The sequence below is a fragment of the Gymnoscopelus braueri genome, assembly GCF_963280865.1.
Source record: "Gymnoscopelus braueri genome assembly, chromosome: 1".
NCBI classification, from domain to species: Eukaryota; Metazoa; Chordata; class Actinopteri; order Myctophiformes; family Myctophidae; genus Gymnoscopelus; species Gymnoscopelus braueri.
In genome coordinates this window covers 8101434-8124910 of record NC_137603.1, presented here as the reverse complement: position 1 = coordinate 8124910, position 23477 = coordinate 8101434, and the positions used below count along the sequence as shown (strand labels likewise).

General features: G+C 42.0%; 1 protein-coding gene across 1 annotated transcript; it reads right to left on the bottom strand.

The window, feature by feature from the left end:
* Nucleotides 1-9081: 9081 nt before the first annotated feature.
* LOC308082655 (myosin light chain 3, skeletal muscle isoform-like) lies at nt 9082-9767 on the bottom strand. Its single transcript, XM_080424549.1, has one exon. It carries the CDS (start codon nt 9696-9698, stop codon nt 9105-9107), a length of 594 nt encoding a protein of 197 aa, XP_080280675.1. The 5' UTR covers nt 9699-9767; the 3' UTR covers nt 9082-9104.
* Nucleotides 9768-23477: the final 13710 nt, after the last annotated feature.

The window sequence follows — 23477 nt, the reverse complement described above, 5'->3', positions numbered from 1 at the left end:
TTTTTTTAGTCCCCCTTACCTGGGGCCCTAGTAACTCAGTCCCACTTACCCCCCCTGTGTAGGGGGGGTACTTAAAGTGATAGTCCACCCCCATGGAGACTTGAATTCATGGATATTTTTGTTTTTTTGTTTTTGTCTCATTCCTAAGCCAATCATTTGATGACCAGCGGACTGGTAGGCAGCGGTTCCGGTAGGAGACAAAAAGGAGACTCTGTGTGTCTCCTACCGGAACCGCTGCCGTTCATCAAATTATTGGCTATATATCCATATCCATGAATTCAAGTCTCCATGGGGTGACTAATTGATAGTCGTTTTGGGGGTGAACTATCCCTTTAACCACTTAAACCCTAGCTAGACTTGGTCAATTGGACTCGAGTTGGCTCTGTACTTGGAACTGATTATTTTTCCATCTACACCAAATCTCTTTGTCAAAAATAGCTGATCTACAGCTTGCAATGCATTGCAACGCGACGTGTTGCGACTTGCGAGTTTATAGATCTGCTGCTTTTGGCTAATGTTCCCCACTTTCCCCACACTTTGAATGTTGCTGAAAGAAAAACATAATTTCTGCACAACCTGAGCTAATACTATTGCACTGTCCACTTGCCTGTGGCTACTGTAAACGGACTGATGACAGAATATGATTGATGTATGTTAATCTACACTGTTATTCTGTTTTGCACTTCAAGTCATATGCTGACCGTTACTGCTATGCATCCTCATTATGTGACTGTTGTTTGTTAACTATTAGGGCACCAGTTCTCAATGTGGGGTCCGAGGACCTACAAGGGTCCTCAAGGGGGTTCCAGGGGGTCCTTTGAAACCCCCTGGTCAATTGTTTTTTTGTTGTTTTTCTCACAACGATGCAATGCGTTGTGAGCTTTTAGACTTATATTTTCAATCAAATCTTTTCAAATGGGGATCTGTGGATATTTTGGGGTCCTTGACATGAAAATGTTTGAGAACTGCTAATTTATTACTTTTGACCCTGTTGCTTGTTCATGCTTACTCTGATTTTACACTGGTAAGTCACTCTGGATAGTACAAACATCAGCTTAACTTTAAAAGTCCTGCAGTGTGCACCTGCCCTCAGTCAGTGTCCTTGATCACACCTCCGTTATGTATTTTATCGCTGTGCAAATACTGTAACTCAACAAACAATGGGATCCTTCTGTTTGACTTGACAGATATTATGACACACCCTTGTTGGTTTAAGACCAAGGAAAAGCCACTGAGCGACAGGACGCATCACTGACAGACACTCCGCACACGGTAAACTCCAACTTGATTTAACATAGCCAGGGGTGCAATGCTCAGGGGCCGGGCATAGCGACGTAACAGGGTCGAGACGCCGTTAAATCAGCCCACTTTCGCCGCCATAGTGAGTGAGTAGATTTTTTGATTGATTGAATATTTTATTAGGCAAAAAATGTAAAACAGCACAGTTACATTTAAAATACTTTGTCTAACAGGTCCGTTCATAAAAGTCCTTGCGGACTTGTTTCCAATGAGGGCCTTGGTATTCAATTCATAGACAGCTGCCACAAGTGTAGAGTAGTGTAGTGTAGTCTGTAGTCCTGTGTTTGTTGTCCAGCAAGTAGACGGTGTACATTATTATCTATCTCTAACTTGTCTGTTGCTCTAATTTAGCAATGGTACGACAGTGCTGCATTATCGGATGCAATGCCAAGGTTTCAGACATTAAATTAAAAAAGTTAAATTGCACACATTTCCAACCTGGAAGAAAAGCTTTGGAGATCAGATGTCGGAGATATCAAAGAAACGTTGTATGGCTTGGCTTGGGTATCTTAAATACAATGAGATTGAGCTATCAGCAGTGGTGTGTTCTACGTTTTTTCAGAGAGCATACTATAATTATTCCCCCCCACACGCATGAAGTGAAGGGAATGAATGAATGATGATATATATTTTAAAGGTATATTAATCTCAATTTCAAATGCCATTGCAACTAAACATTATTATTTACAGCTATACTTCCCGAGAGCCCAAGCAGTCTCCAGGAATAGTTTAACTACAGTTTTCTTTTCTTTTCCCCTTCAGAATTATGACCAGCTTCATAAGCACAGACCAGGAGCTTCGTATGGGAGACGCCCTTTTCAGTGAAAACAAGTTGTTTGTTTTTAAGTTGTTTGATTTAGTATTTAGGCATTTGATATTCATTTTATCAGATATTCCTATACAAACCCATTATAACTTCAAACTCCCTTTTTAACATGTTAGATTCATCAAAAACACCCGTCCTTGGTTCTGGTGACTCACCCTGCCCTCCTAATACGCGAGGGGCCGTGTTTTTTCGATGACATTTTTCATTTATTTAATTTCATTTTTTTTATTGTATTTAATTGTTTTCATTTTCCAAAAAAAATATTAGAATTTCTGACTTTTACATGTAAGTTACAAGTAAAGATGAGTTCTTTAGTACTTCTGTTAAAGAACAGTTATTTAACAGAGTACTTCTAACGTGCAGTATTGCTAGTTTTACTTAAGTAAAACAGTTGAGTACCACCACTGGTTAAGGGTTTTATATTCTCCTGCTTACAGAATGACAGCAACTTTGTGGTCTCCGAATGGAAGCCTATCTGGTCATCAAACACAGTCGATGCTGGTGGCTTCCGGGTCCTTCTTCAACGGGACGGCAACTTGGTCATGTACGACAGGCGTGACAAATCAGTCTGGTCCACTGGTACCTTCAGGGGCCACGCCCAATGTACCCGGATGCGTCTCACATTGACTAACGACGGACAACTGGTGTTGGAGAGAGACGGTGCAGAGCTCTGGACCGCTCTGGACCGCCAGCCGGCAGGCCGGCGGTCCAAAACGGTCCAGAGATCTGCAGAGGCTGCAGAGGCTCTGCAGAGGCTCTCCAGAGGCTGCATGTATAATCCAGAGGCTGCATGTGTAATAATTAATAATGTTAAGAAGAGTTCAGAAGAAGAAGAAGAAGAAGCTGCATTTGTAATAATTAATAAGATTATTAAGAGTTCATCATGAAATTAAAATGTCTGCTGGACTCAGTGAATTAAGTCATCAGCATGATGTAAAGTTTGTAAACTGTTGATGAAATAAAGAGCTCTGATCACATTTGTGTGCATGTCTTAATGTTTAAACGGCTTAGTAACGCCATTACACTAAGGGTTGTTTGTAATGGCAAATGAGTATAATGTTAGAAGTAATGACAATTAATACATTTCACAAATGAAATGTACGGTAAATGTAAAGAATAACTTTGCAAGGAAGTGTCTCTTCTGTCTTCAGTTAAAGATGACATTAAAGGGATAGTTCACACCCAAAATGACTTTTTTTCCCCTATCGTTTAGTCACCCCATGGAGATAATTTGGACTGTGCGAATAAATAAAACCTAAACTAACACTGAGGGGCTTTTACAAGTCTGTGCCAGGGGCCCATTGTGTCATAATACGCTATGGTTGTCAGTGATCCAGTCCTGGGCAAAGTAGCAGCTATTAATCTTCTCTAACCAGGCTTTACTGTAGCTATGCAATGGTGGAAAGTAACTAAGTTCATGTACTCAAGTACTTTTTTTTAGGTACTTTTACTTTACTGGAGTATTTCCAAATTTCACTACTTTTACTTCTACTCCATTACATCGGAGGCAAATACAGTACTTTTACTCTTCTACAATTATTAGACAATTTTAGTTACTTTGTAGATTTTGGCAGGACTTATAGACTTTGGCAGGAAACACTCATAACAGTATAACTATATACACTGTAAATATAACTATTTACAGTGAAGATATTTAATGTAGAGTCACTAGTATAGAGCCCTGACTCCTGAGGGACTCTGCTCAACAACATAAGTGGTTAAGAATGTTTTGTTTTGGTGTCACTATCCTAGATTTACATAATGGATGTGGGAATTCACAGACACTTTGATTCTTATCAACTGTTAACTGTTGCATATACATTTTTCTGGATCACACATCTAATGTATGTAGTGTCATGATTCAGGTAGTTCTACATGAAAGAAGCAAAATGCTGTTCTTCTGAGCATGATGCACAATGACACAAGCAGAAGGGGGTGATGAAATTCTATGACCAAGACCTAGGTCATATACATGGGCAACAATGTATTTGTATTTAAGTTAAAAAGGTTAACCTAAGAATAAATGCATTTGAAATGAAATAAAAATGTAACTTTTCAGGATTCCAATTCAAAAATAGCAAAAAAATTATAAGGATTCCAATTCAAAAATAGCAAAAAAATTATAAGGATTCCAATTCAAAAATAGCAGATCTACAAGCTCAAAACGCGCCGCGGTGCGACGCGTTTTGAGCTTGTAGATCGGCTATTTTTGCTTCTTTTGCGTGGTATAGAAGTAATTTACGAAAAAAGTTAAAATACGGAGATAAGAGGTGTCTGCCCAACAGCATATGGCAATGTGGCCCTCTGGAGTGAGTGTGGAAATATAGTGGCCCTCTCCATCATCAAAGTTGCCCACCCCTGGCCTAGGTATACAATTAGACCAGATGGTTGCTAAACCGCAAGCTCTGAACACAGAAGTGGCCTATGGAGACAGAAGTGGCCTATGGAGACAGAAGTGGCCTATGGAGGTGCTCTGAACACAGAAGTGGCCTATGGAGCTGCTCTGAACACAGAAGTGGCCTCTATGGAGCTGCTCTGAACACAGAAGTGGCCTATGGAGCTGCTCTGAACACAGAAGTGGCCTCTATGGAGCTGCTCTGAACACAGAAGTGGCCTCTATGGAGCTGCTCTGAACACAGAAGTGGCCTATGGAGCTGCTCTGAACACAGAAGTGGCCTCTATGGAGCTGCTCTGAACACAGAAGTGGCCTCTATGGAGCTGCTCTGAACACAGAAGTGGCCTATGGAGCTGCGGTACAACATCCTTGATTCTGCCACCCTAAATGCCTACACACCTTTTTCAGGATTCAGCACCCTGGATTCCAAAAAGGTGCGCACAACGCCCAAAAAGCTCTCAAAGAAGATTGCCACAACACATACAGACATCAACAGGGAGGCTGTCAGCAACTGTTGTTGTTGTCGTAGCAGTGATAGTAGTAGAAGTCATAGGGGTAATAGCAGTGCTTGGGTGAGTTTGGTGTGTATGGAAGAACTTAACTGAAGAGTTGTGACCTTAGCCCTATCAAACAACTTTGGGATGAAGAACAAAGGAGATCGTGAACCAGGCTCTCTTGTACCTCTCTGTGTGTGTGTTTTCCTACATGCAGGCTTTCAAGTCAAAGTACACCACCTTGAGGCCTCTTTGAGTATTGCAACCAGCAGCTACCAACCTGACTTTTAATGGACTGGCAGTTCCCAGTGATGGAAGAAGTACTCACATGTTTTACTTGAGTAAAAGTAATAATGCTGCAATGTAGATATAGTCTGTTATAAGTAGAAGTCCCATATTCGAAATGTACTTGGGTAAAAGAGCAAAAGTATTGGCATCAAAATTTACTTAAAAGTACCAAAAGTAAAAGTAGTCATTATGCAGAATATCCCATTTCACAAGTTTTCAAATGTATAAAATGTATACAAATATTTTGAGAATAGCAGATCTACAAGTTCACAATGCGTCGCTGGTGCTGGTGCTGGTGTTGTGTGTGAAGCCATTCTGGTGGTGTGTGTTAGCAGGTTCTCCAGGACCACGTGACCGCCATGTCTGCTGTAGTCCATCCTGACCCAGTTCAGCATGTTGCCTGGCCTGAAATCACCTGACTGTGAGAATGAACAACTAAATCAATCACCTCAATCATTCATTAAAGTGCGGGCAATTCAAACGTGTCAATTGTTTTCTGTGAAGACATACAGTATAAAAAAAAGCCATCAAACCTGCATGTAGGAGTGGATCTCATCGGGAGAGAGGACATAGTCCCACATGTGCACAAATGTGCATCAAAACTTCCACCATAGGAGTCTTGATCCTGTCCCAGGATGATGATGTATGGAGTAGGGAGAGATCCACCTGCATGCAGAGACTTCCTAACACTTGCTTTGCCATTTAGCCACACCTGAACCAGTCCTGTACCAGAGTCCCAATAACAAGTGGCACACATGGAGTTTCCACTCGTTTAATTCCGCTTTCATCCCATGAAAAAGAAGATTATTATTTCCAACCCAGAGTCGTATTTTATCTACATTTGTGTACAATAGGATGCCATTGGCAAAACTGGGACAAGACAGAGAGAACAGAGTCAAAACTTCTTGGAGCTGATCTGTAAAGAACCGAAAACAGACGGAGGTTGAGGAGACCGTTTTCCCCTGCAGAGGGTAAAGTGTGACGTAGGAGTCAGCACTCTGGCGAGGGAACGTAAACATTCTCCCACTCAGATCTGTCGAGACAAAACACAAGACAATAAATCACAATTATTCCATGAGTCATCATTATCATCATGAGTGAGAACTTGTCATCATCAAGGTATCTCTTTCATGCTATGAGGAGAGGAAGCAGTGTTGATTTCGTCGACTAAAACTATGACGAAAAATGTTCGTCGACTGCCTTTTTTTCACTGACGAAAACTAAATTAAAACTAAGCTATGATGACTAAATATATTGACAATTTCATCGACAAATAAAAACTGGACTAAAATGTTAGAGAGAGACTAGTGGAGAAGAGATACAGTAGAACTAAAAGACAAGTCATTTTATGGTTGGTTGCAGGGTGTGCGTGCTGAAAATAGCAGATCTACAAGCTCACAATTGTGAGCGTGGCTATTTTCAGCATGCAACCGAGTGTAAAATCAGCCTTTATGACGCCATCAAGGCACCGCCAAAATAAATTTTAGTCGACTAAATCAACTGTAGATTTTAATCTTATAATCTGATATTTTGTCGACTGAAAGTAGACAAAAACTAAAACATTTCAGATGACTAAAATATGACTAAAACTAAATGGAATTTTATTCAAAAGACTATGAATAAAACTAAATCAAAATTAGCTGTCAAAATCAACACTATGAGGAGGCATTATTTACCTTCCTGTACGGCAGTCGCACACACGAACAAAGACACAAGATAGAGCAATGTCTTCATCTTTCCGGTCTTGAAGTCAACACAGTGAGAGGAGTAAATTATGATCTCTGCCACAGTCATACACCCTGCTTATGTACTGTAGCAGGAAGCTGGAAGCATTGCAATTCATGAGCTTAACATCTATCAAGGAAATTGATTTATCCATCAAGGGAGAATGATAGTCAGCAATGTTTAAAGTCAGAGTTCAATGTGCATGTGTACAGGTGCGTGCGTGTGCAGTGCGTGTGTGTGCGCGTGTGTGTGTGTGTTTGTGTGTGCGTGTGAGCGCACAAGCACACACAGACACACACACACTTTGAAGTTGTCTATCGTGTCTGACAACGACAATCTGTATCTTCGTATGGCTGTGGAATCCAGTCCATGATCCACATCGTCTGCAACTCACGGAGCAGACAAAAGCACTGAGTGGAATCGTGGATGTTGTGGTGGTACTGGTTCTGACTGGGATTGTCAATGTGGTGCTGGCCTCATGTCTGATTGATTGATTGATTGATTGATTGACTGATGTACTTTATTTAGCAAGACACGAGAACAACAGTACATGGAAGTACAAATTCACAATACAAGGTCTACAAAACTGGAAGACTCAATTCAATTCAATGGGCTTTATTGGCATGAGAAAACATACGTTTACAGACTCATTAAGCACTGAGCTTGTTTAAGATGAGATCCCCATGCACACAAAACACGATGACATATAAGAGACAAACAGATATACACACTACTATTCAGAACGTCATACAATCAGCTTACAGGTTACTGGTATGAAGAGTATATAGATATAGATATGTACAAGAGAAGAAAAAAAATGGGGGGGACGGTTGGGGTAGGTTAAGACTTAGACAGGGGCCATTTTCGAATTGCAGCCTCCTGAAGGTGTATCTTTTTCTTTCTTTTTTTTTTCTTTTTTGGGAGTTTGTTAAAAGTTTATTGTGAAATGACAGTACAGGACAAGTACAATAACTTAAGACTCGGGGAGGGAGGGGTAAGGGTAGGGTGGGGGTGCTTGGGTTATTATGAGAAAGATTCAACTTTGATTGGCCAGTCCTGGGCCGAGCCAGTCACTTCCACTGGCCGACTGAGAGCCAGTCACTTCCACTGGCCGACAGAGGGCCAGTCGGACAGTAAGGGACAAGGAGGAGGGGAACCGGGACCCTTCCTCCCTCCCGTCACCGACGAGACCAGAGACCAAAAAGAAAAAAACCCGACAACATCATCCCCACATGGGGGGTGCAGGTGCGCAAGGGACAAGAAAGGAGCTTCTTGACATCTTGCAGAAAAAAGCAGTTCGCTTCCAGTTGGAAAAGGAGAGAGAAAGAGAGGAAGAAGAGAGAGAGGAGAGCACCAGTTGGAAAAAAAAAGAAAAGAAAGAATAACCCTAAACAAAAACAAAAAAGTCATTCAGAAATGACATCTCATTGTCCTTTTGGTTTTACTCCTGTTCCGTTGGTGGTGTTGGTGGGTGTTGGAACAACGAAGTGGGATGCCATGACACCATGGGGTCTGCACACATAAACAAGGCTCAGCACCAGTGGTGGAAAAAGTACTCAAATTCCATACTTAAGTAAAAGTACCAATACTGCAATATAAAAATACTCTGTTACAAGTCAAAGTCCAGAATAAAAAACTAAGTACAAACTAACTAAGTACAAAAGTATTGGCATCAAAATGTACTTAAAGTACCAAAAGTAAAAGTACTAAATATTTGAAAATAGTCGATCTACAAGCTCACAACGCGTCGCATCGCGACGCGTTGTGAGCTTGTAGATCTGCTATTTTCAAATAGCCTAGTTTTAAAATAGGTTTAAAGTGGTTAATGTGTGTTTCATTATATCATAATTTATATCTGAAAAGTAACTAGTAACTAAAGTTTTCAAGTATATGTAGTGGAGTAAAAGTACAATATTTGCCTCTGAGATGTATAGTGGAGTAGAAGTAAAAGTATTGGAAATTGGAAATACTCAAGTAAAGTACAAATACCTCAAAATTGTACTTAAGTACAGTACTTAAGTAAATGTACTTAGTTACTTTCCACCACTGCTCAGCACCACTGGAGTGGCAGCTTCCTTTACACAGACATGATGTGCTTGACGAAGGCTTCGTAGTTGACACAGCCGTTCTCATCCTCCTGTCCCTGCATGAGCTGATCGATCTCAGCCTCAGTCATCTTCTCTCCCAGCGTACACAGGACGATACGCAGCTCGGCGCCCATCACGGTGCCGTTGCCCTCCTTGTCGAACACACGCAGACCCTCAACGTAGTCCTCAAATCCGACCTTGGGGGCGTTGACGATGGTCTGGAGCATGGGCAGGAACTGCTCGAACTCTACTCTCTTCTGGACCATGTCGTCGGCGGTGGGGCCGCCGAGGATCTTGTTCACCTCCTTGTTGGTGGGGTTCTGTCCCAGGGCGCGCATGATGTCTGCGATCTGGTTGTAGGCCACCTTGTTGTCGCCCACTCTGTCGAACAGGCCGAAAGCCTCTCTGTAGTCATCCAGCTGGTCTGGGGTGAAGTCAAGCTGCACGGCGGACAGGTCCACACCAACGTCCTTGGGCTTCTCTGGCTCGGGTGCTGGCTCTGGTGCCTTGGCGGCGGCGGCGGGTGCAGCGGCCTTGGCGGCGGGCTTGGCGGCGGGCTTTGCAGCGTCCTTCTTGGGTGCCATTTTATTAGATAAGAGTGGTTACTATGACTCTAACACACACACAAGTAGATACAGTGGAGGATACTCAGAGTATTTAATGGTTGGTCTAGGCGTATATATATATGAAGTATGTTCTCCAGTGTCCTCCTCAAAGCCATCCCAGGGAAGGGATTGGCCAGCGTGTGGAGGAGGAGGGAAGGGGAGGCGGGTGTTACTCCTAACATGGAGTAGGGGGGGGCGATCCATCTGTTGCAGGAGTGTTGGGGGGTGTTTGTTCAGGCGTGGGCCCAGAATAAAAGAGGAAAACTCAAATATGCAAATATGCGGGTGCTAAACTGCTAACTGAAATGAGGTTATTTCGGGTCACCAGGTAGGCTCAGGGCGCCTCCCGCTGTTTCTCACACAACTTGGTGTTAGACTTTTATGCACGCGTGGCAAGCACAGGCTACTGTAATGCACCCAAAGCAGCTTCATTCACATGATTTAGTCTGTTGGTTAAATGTAGTGGTTGTTAAATGATGACAAAAATTGCTACCATTCAATGTTCTTTATTTGATGACGCGCATTGGTAACTGGCAACACGACTCTGGTGCGTCAATGAGTGAGTGAGTGAGTGAGTGAGCGAAGACTAGAGAGAGAGAGAGAGAGAGATAGAGAGAGAGTTTTGAATATTACATTACATGGTGTTGCCATGTACAGTACCATGGTTCTTAAAGGGAAAACACAATATTGGCTAGTTATGTAACCTCTTACCTCACAATTTTCAAAACACACTTAAAGCATCAAAGACAGGCATGGTAATTAGACTCTGACACGTATTTTTGTTGCCATTTGTCAGTTGAGAAATGCCCTGCTGTTGTGTCTTCTCTGACTGTGGCTGCCTGTCAAAAGTCACTCTTTGAGTTAAATGGCCATAAATTAGGCAGTGTGTCACCTAAACAGAGCTGATTGGAAGAAGTGGGTCAGGTCAGGTAGCAGATTTAGATTTCAGTCTCTCATGTTCATATTTCCCAAGCACTATTTATGGCAACAGTGAAAACCCAAGGCACCCACTTGGTCTTTTTTTTTTTACAACTTTATTTATGGTATTTTCAGTTTTAAGGACATACAACCCCACATATACCCCACCCTCCCTGGTTCCCTCACAAAAATTTAATTACAACAATAAAACAACATTTATAAATGGGGGAGAAAAAAATTAAATACGAGAGCAGTAAATAATTGAAGTTCGAATTGAAAACAAAATAGACCATAAATAAATGAAATTAAAATTAAAAGGAAAAGTTCTTAATAAGCTTAAGGGGGTTTAGCATAACCAGACCAGACAGTTAGCAATGAATTTGGCTAATATAGGGTACCACACATCCAAGTACAGTTAGAGAAGTGACCAGCATTTCTAGAAATCACAGTAAACAGGAACAAAATGAAAACACTTATTGAGTCAAAATACAGTATCACTTTCAATAGTTGTAGGAAAAGACAGAGTAAGGGTGAACTCAATAAAAGGGGACCAGGCCTTTATAAATTTTCGGCGAGACTTGTATCTGTTGTACCTGAGCTTTTCTAATGGTATAAAGGACAGCACATCCTTGACCCAACTCGTAAATGTTGGAGGTTTATCTGATTTCCAATTGCGGAGAATAAGCCTCCGAGCTATAAGTGAAGAGAATGCTATGAAGTTGGCCTGAGGAGAGGTAATTGGTACATCATCATTGGGAACTCCAAATATAGCAGTTATTGGATTGGGCTCAATTGTTATATGACAAATGGTTGAGAAGGCATTAAAGATATTATTCCAAAACTGAGTCAAGGATGTGCATCCCCAAAACATATGGCCAACAGTGGCTGGCTCCAGATTACATCTAATACAGGTAGAATCTATATCAGGATACATTTTGGACAGTTTTTCTCTCGAGAAATGCAAACGATGAAGTATTTTAAATTGGATCAAGCAGTGTCTGAGACACAGGGAGGTGGTATTAATGCGTCTCAAAGAGCGCTCCCAGATATCCTCCTCCAACTCAATACCTAGGTCCTGTTCCCAGGCTAGTTTTGTTCTGTCCAAGAGAGGCGGTTTAATCTCCTGTATGGCCTTATATATATTAGATACGCTTCCTTTGGTGTATGGGTCCCAGTCTAGTATGGTGTCTAGTACACTCTTATCTGGCATTGTCGGAAATGGAAAATGTTTCCTAGCAAAACTACGTACTTGGAGGTATCTAAAAAAGTGAGATTTTGGTAACTCGTGGTCCTGTTGAAGGATTTCAAAAGAGGCAAATGTACCATCTACAAATAAATCGCAAAAAAATATCAAGCCATTGGAGTGCCATGTCTTAAAAGCTGTGTCCGTCCGGGAGGGAGGAAAAAGATGATTGTTAGTCAGGGGCATATGGCCACACATGTTTTTAAAACCAAAATGATTTCTAAATTGGCGCCAGATTTTGAGAGAGCTTTTTATCACCTGATTACTAATGTGTGTAATAGTACCACCCGGAAGTGCAGAGCTCAGCATGGAAACCGGAGAAACCCTAGGATCAGAAAGTGATTCCATGAGGGCCCAAGTCGGGCCACGTTTGTTTTCATGAACTGATACCCAGTAAATCATTTTTTTGATATTTGCTGACCAGTAATAAAACATAAAGTTAGGCAACCCCAGTCCTCCTGATGACCTTGGTAACTCTAGGAGAGCTTTTTTGGCTCGAGGACGGGCTTTATTCCAAATAAAGGTAGAGATACAGCTGTTGAGATCCCGGAACATGGATTTAGGTAAGAACAATGGAATCATTTGGAATAGATACAAAAAACGGGGTAAAACTGTCATTTTAATTGTGTTAACCCTACCTGCTAAAGAGACGGGTAATGAAGCCCATCTCTCAAGATCTGATTTGGTGCGGTCTAACAGCTGTTTAAAATTACGCACATATAGGTCCTTATAGGATCGAGTGACAGTGACCCCCAGGTAGGTAAAAGACTGAAGTTCCAACTTAAACGGGAGGTTGTTATAACTGAGATCTAGGGCCAATTGGTTAATAGGGAAGAACAAACTTTTGGAAAAATTTAATTTATAGCCTGAAAGTTTGCCAAAATGATTGAGTATGTCTATGAGCGGAGGGACGGATTCAATTGGGCTCGAAACATATATGAGCAGGTCATCAGCATAAAGCGAAACCTTGTGTATAGCGCCCCCTCTCTCAATACCAGACACCCTGTCCTCTTCTCTGAGTGCTATAGCTAATGGTTCAATAGCGATATTAAATAAATATGGCGAAAGACTGCAACCCTGCCTGACAGAGCGGTGAAGCGAGAAGTAATCTGAGCGTATATAATTGGTTATCACTGAAGCTTTAGGAGCGGTATAAAGTAATCTGATCCAATCAATAAATGATGGACCGAATCCAAACTTTTCTAGTACCGCCAGAAGGTATTTCCACTCAATTCTATCAAAAGCTTTCTCGCAATCGAGCGAGAGCACCGCTTCCGCCCGGAGGGTTGAATGAGAAGAGTAGAGCACATTGAAAAGTCGCCGCATATTGTAAAAGGATTGTCTGCCTGGTACAAACCCGGTTTGATCGGGTGCGATAATATTAGGGATCACTGTGTCGATCCTTTGAGAGAGGATCTTGGTGAGAATTTTGTAATCAGAACATAAAATACTAATAGGCCGATAGGTACCACAGTCCAGAGGATCTCTGCCCTTTTTAAGCAAAACCGAAATAGTTGCTTGTGTCATGGTCTCTGGCAGCCTCTTGGCTATGAGCGCTTCTTGGTATACTGAACTTAGTATGGGGGCCAATTTTGTGGAAAAAGCTTTATAAAATTCTATGGGAAACCCATCTGGCCCCGCTGCCTTGCCATTATGCATTGAATTAATAGCTAGAGTGATTTCTTCATTCGATATGGCAGCCTCAAAGCCAACTTGAGCCACTGGGTCAATTACTGGAATGTTAATTTTGTCAAGAAAGGCATTGATCTCTGACGAGTCAACATTGGACTCTGATGTATAAAGATTACTGTAGAACTCTCTGAACTGATCATTAATGATTTTGGGATTTGTGGAAGTCTCACCAGGTGCTACACGTATCTCTGGAATAGCTCTACTCGCCGCTGCCTGTTTAAGTTGGTGGGATAGGAGTTTACCTGACTTATCGCCATGTTCATAAAAAGTTTGCCTAGATTTAAATAGAAGCTGTTCAGTGTGTCTTATCGATAAGTTGTCAAATTCAGTTTGGAGCAGTAAACGTTCTTTATATAAATCAGGATCAGGGTCAATAGAATTTTTTTTGTCTAATTCAGCCATTTGAGTGGTCAGTTCTGTAATACGTTTTGTGCGTTTCTTTTTGTCAAAAGCCGAATAAGAAATGATCTGTCCTCTGAGATAAGCTTTCAGAGATTCCCATATAACAGTAAAAGACATCCCCGGGGTAGTATTAATATTCAGATAGGTATCTATTTGGTCAGTCAAAAATTTTATGAAATTATCACTGGCCAGCATTAAAGGATCCAATCGCCAGGTGCGCTGTGGCGCCACACTGTTGGGGAAACACATATCCATTTGAACTGGACTATGATCAGAGATTACTATATTGTGATATTGGCAGTTCGTGACAAACGGGAGAGACCCACAATCGAGAAGAAAGAAATCGATTCGGCTGAATGAACGGTTAACATGTGAAAAAAATGAGTATTGTTTAGCTGTGGGATTAGCCTTCCTCCAAGGATCTGTACGTTTATACGAGTCCATAAATGACAAAACAACCTTACCGGATTTGGAAATTGTACTGCCGGGCCTAGGTCTGGATTTATCTAAACCTGGGTCCTGTACGAGGTTCCAGTCCCCGGCCTGGATCAGATAGTGCGTGTGAAGGTCTGGTAGCTTTGCTATAAAACGAGAGAAAAACTGTGGATTGTCCCAATTGGGTCCATAAACATTAGCCAGTACAACCTGTGAGCCAAAAAGATTCCCAGAAACAATTATGTATCTGCCGTTATTGTCTGCAATCACTGAAGTTGGAACAAAAGGAACTCCCTTCTTAATCAGTATGGCTGCACCCCTAGATCTATCACCATATTTAGAACAAAAAATCTGTCCAATCCAACCCCTCTCAAGTTTAGAGTTATCACATGTACGGAGATGGGTTTCTTGCAAAAACATAATTTCTGCACCCAGAGATTTCAAATGTGTAAATACACGAGTACGTTTAATTGGATGGTGGATCCCCTTAATATTCCAACTAATAAATCGAATTGAACCTAGAGTACCAACATTAGGAGACACCATAATGCGTTTCTAAATTATGTAATAAAATCAGGTGCATAAAATCTGGATAGACTGTAACCCTCAAGCTTAATCGTTCAAAAGTGAAAAGGCATATATAAAAAATAAAAACACATTTAGCAAAAGACAAAAAGGGGAAAAAGAAAAAACGGGTGGAAAAAGGGGAACCTAAACCCCTGTGCTGGTCTCCCAATCCGTGGGAGATCGCACTATCCCTCTCTACACTAGAGAAGGAAAAGCACATAATGAGTGCTAGAAAAACAGGGAAACCGCTATGCAAAACTGGAGGATTGCTGAACCCACCGCGGTCCGCAGAACAATTCTTTTTAAACTGTAAAGGCCCAATCTGCGATAAACATTGGTGAATATATCTTAGGTAGATCACAAAAACTATTAGAACACAAAAGCTGAAAAATGTCAACATTGAGTAGAAAAATGAATACAAAAATAAATAAAAAATCAACATAACCCCTATACAGAGATCTCAGCCTCACACAGAAGGGAGGGAAATAAATAAATAGAATAAAATAAAAGACCCTTAAGATGAGCATTAAGCCGTGAACAATGACAGTCCAATGATCAGGATTTAGAAATATCTAAAAATGTATGCCCATTCACAGCATTAGAGAGCACCGCTAATGATCAATGTCCAAATATTTTTAAATAAAGGAAAAGAGTAGGAACTTTTCAAAAAAGAAAGTCGTGTACAGTGCTCTCAGATTGTATATTATACAACCATCCGAAGTGGAGATTAGATATTTATAACAAAGCCACTGGCTGTAGGGTCATAACTAGTAAGATAGATATCTAAATAGAGATCAAAATAATATAAATGAAAATAAACAAAAGCCCAGGCCTATTCTAGACAAAAAGTACACCACACACACACACACACACACACACACACACACACACACACACACACACACACACACACACACACACACACACACACACACACACACACACACACACACACACACACACACACACACACACACACACACACACACACCCCCCCTTCACTTGAGCATATAAATACAAATATTGTGCTTACATATATAGACCCCCACATACACACTCCCACATACACACTCGCACACACATACTCACACACACACGCACACATACACACACACAAAGTAGCCTTGGGTATTTACAATATTAAAGAGCCCCCTCTCCTGTATGAGGCTTAACTGAATAGACCTGTATCAAAGTAGCAAAAGGGGTGAATGAAGGAATAATAATGACATAAAGTCAGCTTGTGCTGGTTATTCTAATGTAAGCCTAAATAAGCTATGGAGGTGGCTCAGGTGACGTGCTGCCTGCTCGAGATGACGTGCTGCCCGGTCGGGGTGATGTGTTGCTCGCTCGAGGTGACGTGCTGCTCGCTCGGGGTGAAGTGTTGCCTGCTCGAGTTGTCTGAGGAATGATGGTCTGTATGGTGTAGGACTGGGCCTCCCTGGAGTCCAGGAAGACCTTCTCCACGCCGTTGAAGGTGATGTGGAATCGGGCGGGATGGGTGATGCCATACCGGACCCCGGGTAGACCTTTGAGTAGATTCCTCACATCATTGAAGGCAGCGCGGGCTTTGGCCACCCGAGCAGGAAGGTCAGGGAAGACAGAAATAGTCATGTCATTTACCTTAAGCCTCTGATGTGTCTTGGCAAGACGTAGTATCTCAACACAGTCAGCGGCGTAGTGGAGGCGTGCTATGATGGTTCTAGGCGGCTGACCTGGCTTGGGTACCGGCTGGAAGGTCCTGTGTGATCGGTCCACCATCACCTTGTCCCCCAATTGGAATGCTTTCTGTAGTAGATCTGCCACGAAGATAGGAGAGCTATTGTGGGGGCCCTCTGGTACCCCCAGTATCCTCACGTTCTGTCGCCTTGACCTTGACTCAAGGTCGTCACATTTATTCAGCAAGGAGTCAGTCACAGAATTCAGTCGTTTAATCTCACCCTGCAGTGCTGTGATGTCATCAGAGCAGCCTGACCAGCTGTGCTCAGCGTCGCCAAGGGTGTTGCGCAATGAGGCTAGATCAGTATTAATTACCGACTTAAAATCTTCAAATCCTGTCTTAATTGCATGAACATCATTTCGAATCGTCGCCATTTCACTCTCTAAGATCGTTCTGAACTCTGTTTTCATCATATCTACAAAGTCTGAGCGAAGAGAAGAGAGTAGCTCACGTTTGAAATCCTCCGTGCTGAGAGCCGCAGCCGCGACTCCCGAGCCGGCATCCTTTTCACTCGAGACTGAGGCTACAGCTGGTGAAGTAGGCCTCAGCGACGTCATGAGTGTAGTCTGTCGTCTGGTGTTCTTCTGAGCCATATTTTCGGTTGAGAAACAATCCAAGTACTTATTCAAGCTTACAAAGTTAGTATGTCGCAGTGAACTAAGTTTTGTGCCGTTCAAATCATTATTTAATTACACGTTCTGCGGAGCTCGCAAAATCCACGTCTTACTCCATGGTTTGCTCAACAGCGCCCCCCTGAAGGTGTATCTTTAAGGCAGTTTTGAAAGTGAGTAGGGTTTTACACTCCTTTACTCCTTTTGGTAGGGCATTCCACATTTTTGTTGAATAGCATGAGAACAAGTTCATTCCCTTTGTTGAGCCAAATCTGGGTTGAACATGATTCGTGGAGCTGCCTCTGGTGTTATGATAATGGACTTCATTAACGTTTTGGAAATATTTTGACAAATACAGGGGGATACCAATGTTGTGGTGTATCTTGAAGACCAGGCCCATTGTAAGTTGCTGTACTCTGTCCTCAACCCTAAGCCATCCAATCCTAGCAAAATGAGCAGGGGTTAGATGGGTTTTGTGATTGAGGCCAAGAAGTAGCCTTACTAGTTTGTTTTGGGATGTTTGGAGCCTTGTTTTTAAAAATAGCCGATCTACAAGCTCACAACGCGTCGCTTTCTTGTGAGCTTGTAGTTCTGCTATTTTCAAAGGATTTTGTATACATTTCATACTTTTGAAAACTTCTGCATAATGAGTACTTTCACTTTTGGTACTTTAAGTACATTTTGATGCCAATACTTTTGTACTTTTCCTCAAGTAAATTTTGAACACTGAACTTGCACTTGCATTAAATAGATTTCTACAATAGGGTATTGATACTTTTACTTAAGTAAAACATTTTTAGTACTTCTTCCACCACTGTCTGTGTGGTTACAACATGCATGTATACTGTCAGCCTGACATGGAAAGTCAAACAACAGTTTGATTTAAAAGATTTTTACTCACAGAAACATGATAGTAAGCACAGGTCAGAGTTCATAGGCTGATGCGCGCGCACACACACACACACACACACACACACACACACACACACACACACACACACTCTGTGGTGGAAGTAGCCTACTCCATTTGTTTTACTTAAGTAAAAGTATCAATACTGTAATGTAGAAATACTATGTTACAAGTAAAAGTCCCGTATTCAAAATGTACTTGAGTAAAAGACACAGTACAAAAGTATCGGTATCAAAATTTACAAGTTTTCAATGTAATAATTATAAAATGTATACAAATCTTTTGAAAATAGCCGATCTACAAGCTCACAATGCGTTGCATCGCGACGCATTGTGAGCTTGTAGATCTGCTATTTTCAAATGGCCGAAATGTATATAGGGCTGAAGTGGGTAATGTATAACCTCACTCCGTCAAATGGAAGAAGCTTGCGACACACATTTTGTTTCACAGCGTACTTGCATCTGAGACTCCGGGCGCAGAATCAATGACAGACGGAGTTTCATTTTTTCAAGCTACTAGGCAGGTGATTGGATGATCCCGCCCCTAGCAGCCGCTGATTGGTTCGAATGCGCAGCAGTTCGGGCAGCTTTACTCTGTGAGCAATCCCAGACCCTCCTTCCTGAAACCAAATGCAAATGAGATTTCCGGAGGGAGGGGGGGTTTACCAGGCTAGGTAAAGTATGTTTTGTAATAATAATCAAAATCTACAAAGTAACTCAAGTTTTCAAATAATTGTAGTGAAGTAAAAGTACAATATTTGCCTCTGAGATGAAGTGGAGTAGAAGTAAAAGTACATAAAATTGGAAATACTTCAGCAAAGTAAAAAATACCTCACACACACACACACACACACACACACACACACACACACACACACACACACACACACACACACACACACACACACACACACACACACACACACACAGAACTATATTGTGTAGCAGCATCCAAGGCTTGGTTGGTGTCTGAGGAGAGATTTCCCAGCATGCTTCAGTCTGGACTATTGTTCTATTATTGTGTTATTATTTGCCATGGTGGGGAGTGTTGGGCTGATTAATACGTCATGTCATGTCGTTGCTGTCGGGCAGAAACCTCTTATCTAAAAAGAAATCCCATAAATTGATCATTACATTACATTACAGTCATTTAGCAGACGCTTTTATCCAAAGCGACTTACAATAAGTGTATTCAACATAGGTAGGGAACGAAAACTACTAATCACCAGAAGTCTTTAGTGCATTTTCTGCATAAACAAGCAACCAAGAGTATACCTAGCGCTAAGGTAAAAGTGCAATATATCAGCTACCTATTTCCTTAAACAGATGAGACAAAATAGCTAAATCAAATGAGCATGAGCTAAAACAAATAAGTATATCGACTAAACAAGATCCAATAAACAATACAATAATCCAATAAACAATACAGCAATAGAAAACAAGCGTTCGTACAACTAGTTAACAACAAGTAGGTCAGGCAGAGAGGAAGGGTAGTGTTTCCTGAAGAGGTGAGTTTTCAGCCTGCGGCGAAATATGGGCAGTGACTCTGCTGTCCTAACATCAGTGGGAAGTTCATTCCACCACTGTGGGGCCAGAACAGAAAAGAGTCGTGACCGTGTGGATCGGCCAGAAGGACCCTTGAGTGACGAGGCAATCAGTCGCCCCGAGGTGGCAGACCGAAGTGGTCGGGCAGGGGTGTAGGCATCGACCATAGCCCGGAGGTAGGAAGGAGCTGTTCCTTTCACTGCCCTATAGGCTAGCACCAGGGTTTTGAACTGGATGCGAGCCGCTACGGGGAGCCAGTGTAGAGAGCGGAGAAGGATGGTTGTGTGGGAGAACTTGGGGCGGTTGAACACCAGACGAGCCGCAGCTTTCTGAACAAGCTCCAGAGGTTTGATGGCAGATGCCGGAGCACCAGCAAGGAGGGAGTTGCAGTAGTCCAGGCGGGAGATGACGAGAGCCTGGATGAGCACCTGGGCTGCCTTCTCCGTGAGGAAGGGGCGAATCCTCCTGATGTTGTAGAGCAGGAATCTGCAGGACCTCGTCACTGATGCGATGTTTGCCGAGAACGTCAGTTGATCGTCCAGGGTCACACCCAGATTCTTTGCAGTCCGAGTTGAGGTCACCACAGCATTATCAATGGTGATGGCCATGTCTCGGTGCGGACAGCCCTTCCCCGGGAGGAACATCAGCTCGGTCTTGTCCAGGTTGAGCTTCAGGTGGTTTGTCGACATCCACTCCGAGATGTCAGCCAGACAAGCAGCAATGCGTGCCTCCACCTGGGTATCAGAGGGGGGAAATGAGAGGATTAGCTGGGTGTCATCGGCATAGCAGTGGTAGGAAAAGCCATGGGAGTGGATGACAGCACCCAGAGATGTAGTGTAGAGAGAGAAAAGAAGAGGACCCAGAACCGAGCCTTGGGGAACCCCAGTTGTGAGCCTGTGTGGTTCTGACACAGACCCTCTCAGCATCACCTGGTAGGAGCGACCCGTCAGGTAGGATGCAAACAGGGAGAGTGCAGAGCCTGAGACACCCATCCCCTCGAGGGTGGAGAGGAGGATCTGATGGTTCACCGTGTCGAACGCTGCAGACAGGTCCAGGAGTATCAGCACGGAGGATCATACTACAGCGTCACACAAAAGCCTCAAAAGCTTGAACGCGTTTCAAGCTTGTAGATCTGCTATATTTGATGCTTTTGAATTTGAATCCTGAAAACCAACAGTTTTGGACATATGAGGTTTCCACCCGACAGAGACAATTAGGAGTATGATGAGCTCCAGAGGTCCTTGAAAAATCCAATCCCTTCCTAATTTCAGGGAAATTAATGATTTCCAACATTTTTGTTCAGGATTGTAACTGCTTTATTTAATTCAATGATTTAATTTTGGTAGATCTGTTCTAGTTCTTTGAGTGTTTTAGTTTTTTCTGATTCATGTATCTTATGTTGCTGTATGTGAATGTCTATTCCTGTTGATTACTGTGTTCTGTATCTCGGCTACATTGAAAATGAGGGCCTGCCCCTCAACTGTACTCAGAGCTGAAATGATAATAAACTTTATTTGTAAAGCACCTTTCATGACATGAAATGCAGCTCAAAGTGCATTGGTTCTCAAAGTGGGGTCCGGGGACCCCCAGGGGTACTTGAGGGAGTTCCAGGGGGTCCCCAGCTAAATGATGGATAGGAACCAAATGGACCCTTATGGGTCTGTAACTCTGAGAGTGTACAAATGGAACCAAATGGACCCTAACGGGTCCATTTGGTTCCATTTGTACACTCTCAGAGTTAAAGGAGAATTCCGGACATTTTAAGTGTTATCTTTGATGTGTAGTTACTCACTGACCGAGTTAGGAAGTGGCGATGCGTTTTTCCAGCGATCCCCCTGTCTGTGAGTCTGGTCGACCCCCACCATTGGAATAGTGGGAGGCGCGTGGCTCAGGGAAAATCGCCTAATTCCACAGCTCCAAACTTCTTTTTTTTCCCGCGAGATTTCCCGTCCTCGGCTCACTGCGCTCCTCGGGAAATCTCGCGAGACGCGAGATTTCACGCGAGAGGAAAACATTCACGTCGCTGAGCATGAACGCCAGCTCGTGAGTGATAAACAGTGCATGTGAAAGTATCAGGAGACACCATGAGGAGGATTTGTGGAAAAAAAACCTAACTCGGTCAGTGAGTAACTACACATCAAAGATAACACTTAAAATGTCCGGAATTCTCCTTTAAATTTAACATTGATTTAATAATTTAATATAAATTGGGGTCCCAGAGATAGAAATGCCATTAAATGGGGGTCCGTAGCCCTAATGCATGTCAAACTGGGGGTCCTTGAAATTAAAATGGTTGAGAATCACTGCTAGAGAGCCGTAAAAATCTTCTCTTCCCTGGCATATCTTTTCAAATGGGGGTCCGTGGGCTAATAAGTGTCAATTTGGGGGTCCTTGACAGGAAAAAGTTTGAGAGCCACTGCTTTACAGAGCAAGAATACAATTACAGTTACAACCAATTTAACAATAAAGCAAAAAAAAAGAAAAGCAAAAGCATAAAACATTAAAATAAAGGTTATGATGATGTAATGTATGTTGTTGTATACTTAGTGTTTTGGGAAAACCCTGAGTCGTGAGTTTCAGGGAGCACCTCCTCATTGAATGAGGTTTGTTTTGTGTTACAAATAAGAGAGCGCTCCTCCTATAGCAAGCTGTCATGACTTCTCCTTCAGATAATGCAACTCAGCAGTGGTGGAAAAAGTCCTCAAATGTTTTACTTAAGTAAAAGTATCAATACTGTCTGGATTGATACGTCTGGAATTCAAAGTAAAAGTACAAAGTATTGGTATCAAAATGTACTTAAAGTACCAAAAGTAAAAGTACTAAAATGTTTGAAAATAGACTATCTACAAGCTCACAATGCGTCACGATGCGACACGTTGTGAGCTTGTAGATCGGCTATTTTCAAATAGCCTATGTATAAAATAGGGCTAAAGCGGTTAATGTATGTTTTATAATATAATTTATATCTGCAAAGTAACTAGTATAACTAAAGTTTTCAAATAATTGTAGAGGAGTAAAAGTACAATATTTGCCTCTGAGATGTAGTGGAAATTACTAGAGAAGAATTGAAAATTGGAAATACTCCAGTAAGTACAGTACTTGAGTAAATGTACTAGTTACTTTACACCACTGCAACTCAGCAGTCAGTCTTTATAGTGTTTTTTTCCTGTTGACTTTAAGTCAGCTGACAAAAGGCTGACCTGACAACAACCTCTGAGACTGAGACCTCTCAACCTCATCGGCCTCGTCTTTGATTCAACTTTCTTCAAAGGATCCTTGGCTAATATAATAAGCCTTAATATAGTGCATCTTTTACTAATAAGCCTTAATATAGTGCATCTTTTACTCGAGGGGGACAAGGCCTGTCGCAAGTTGATGTAAGTTGTCCATGTGTGGTCTAGCCCTATACAGTATGTGCTAATAAAAAACAATACTTCCTGAGGTTAATATGAGCAACAAAACAATATAAATATTGTAATGTTTTTATTAGCACATGCAGTCCATATGACATCAACTTGTGATGGCCGTTGACCCCCTTGAGTAAAAGATGAACTATTTCTAAAATAAAATATTTAAGGCGTTTTTAATTTATAATGCATAATATTTTTTAATTTATAATGCATTAAGGCATAGGCCTACATGGCTGATTAGCCAGGGCTTGAGACCAGGGGTTGACTACAATTCTTTGGTCTCTCAGCACTTTAGGATCTTAGTACAAG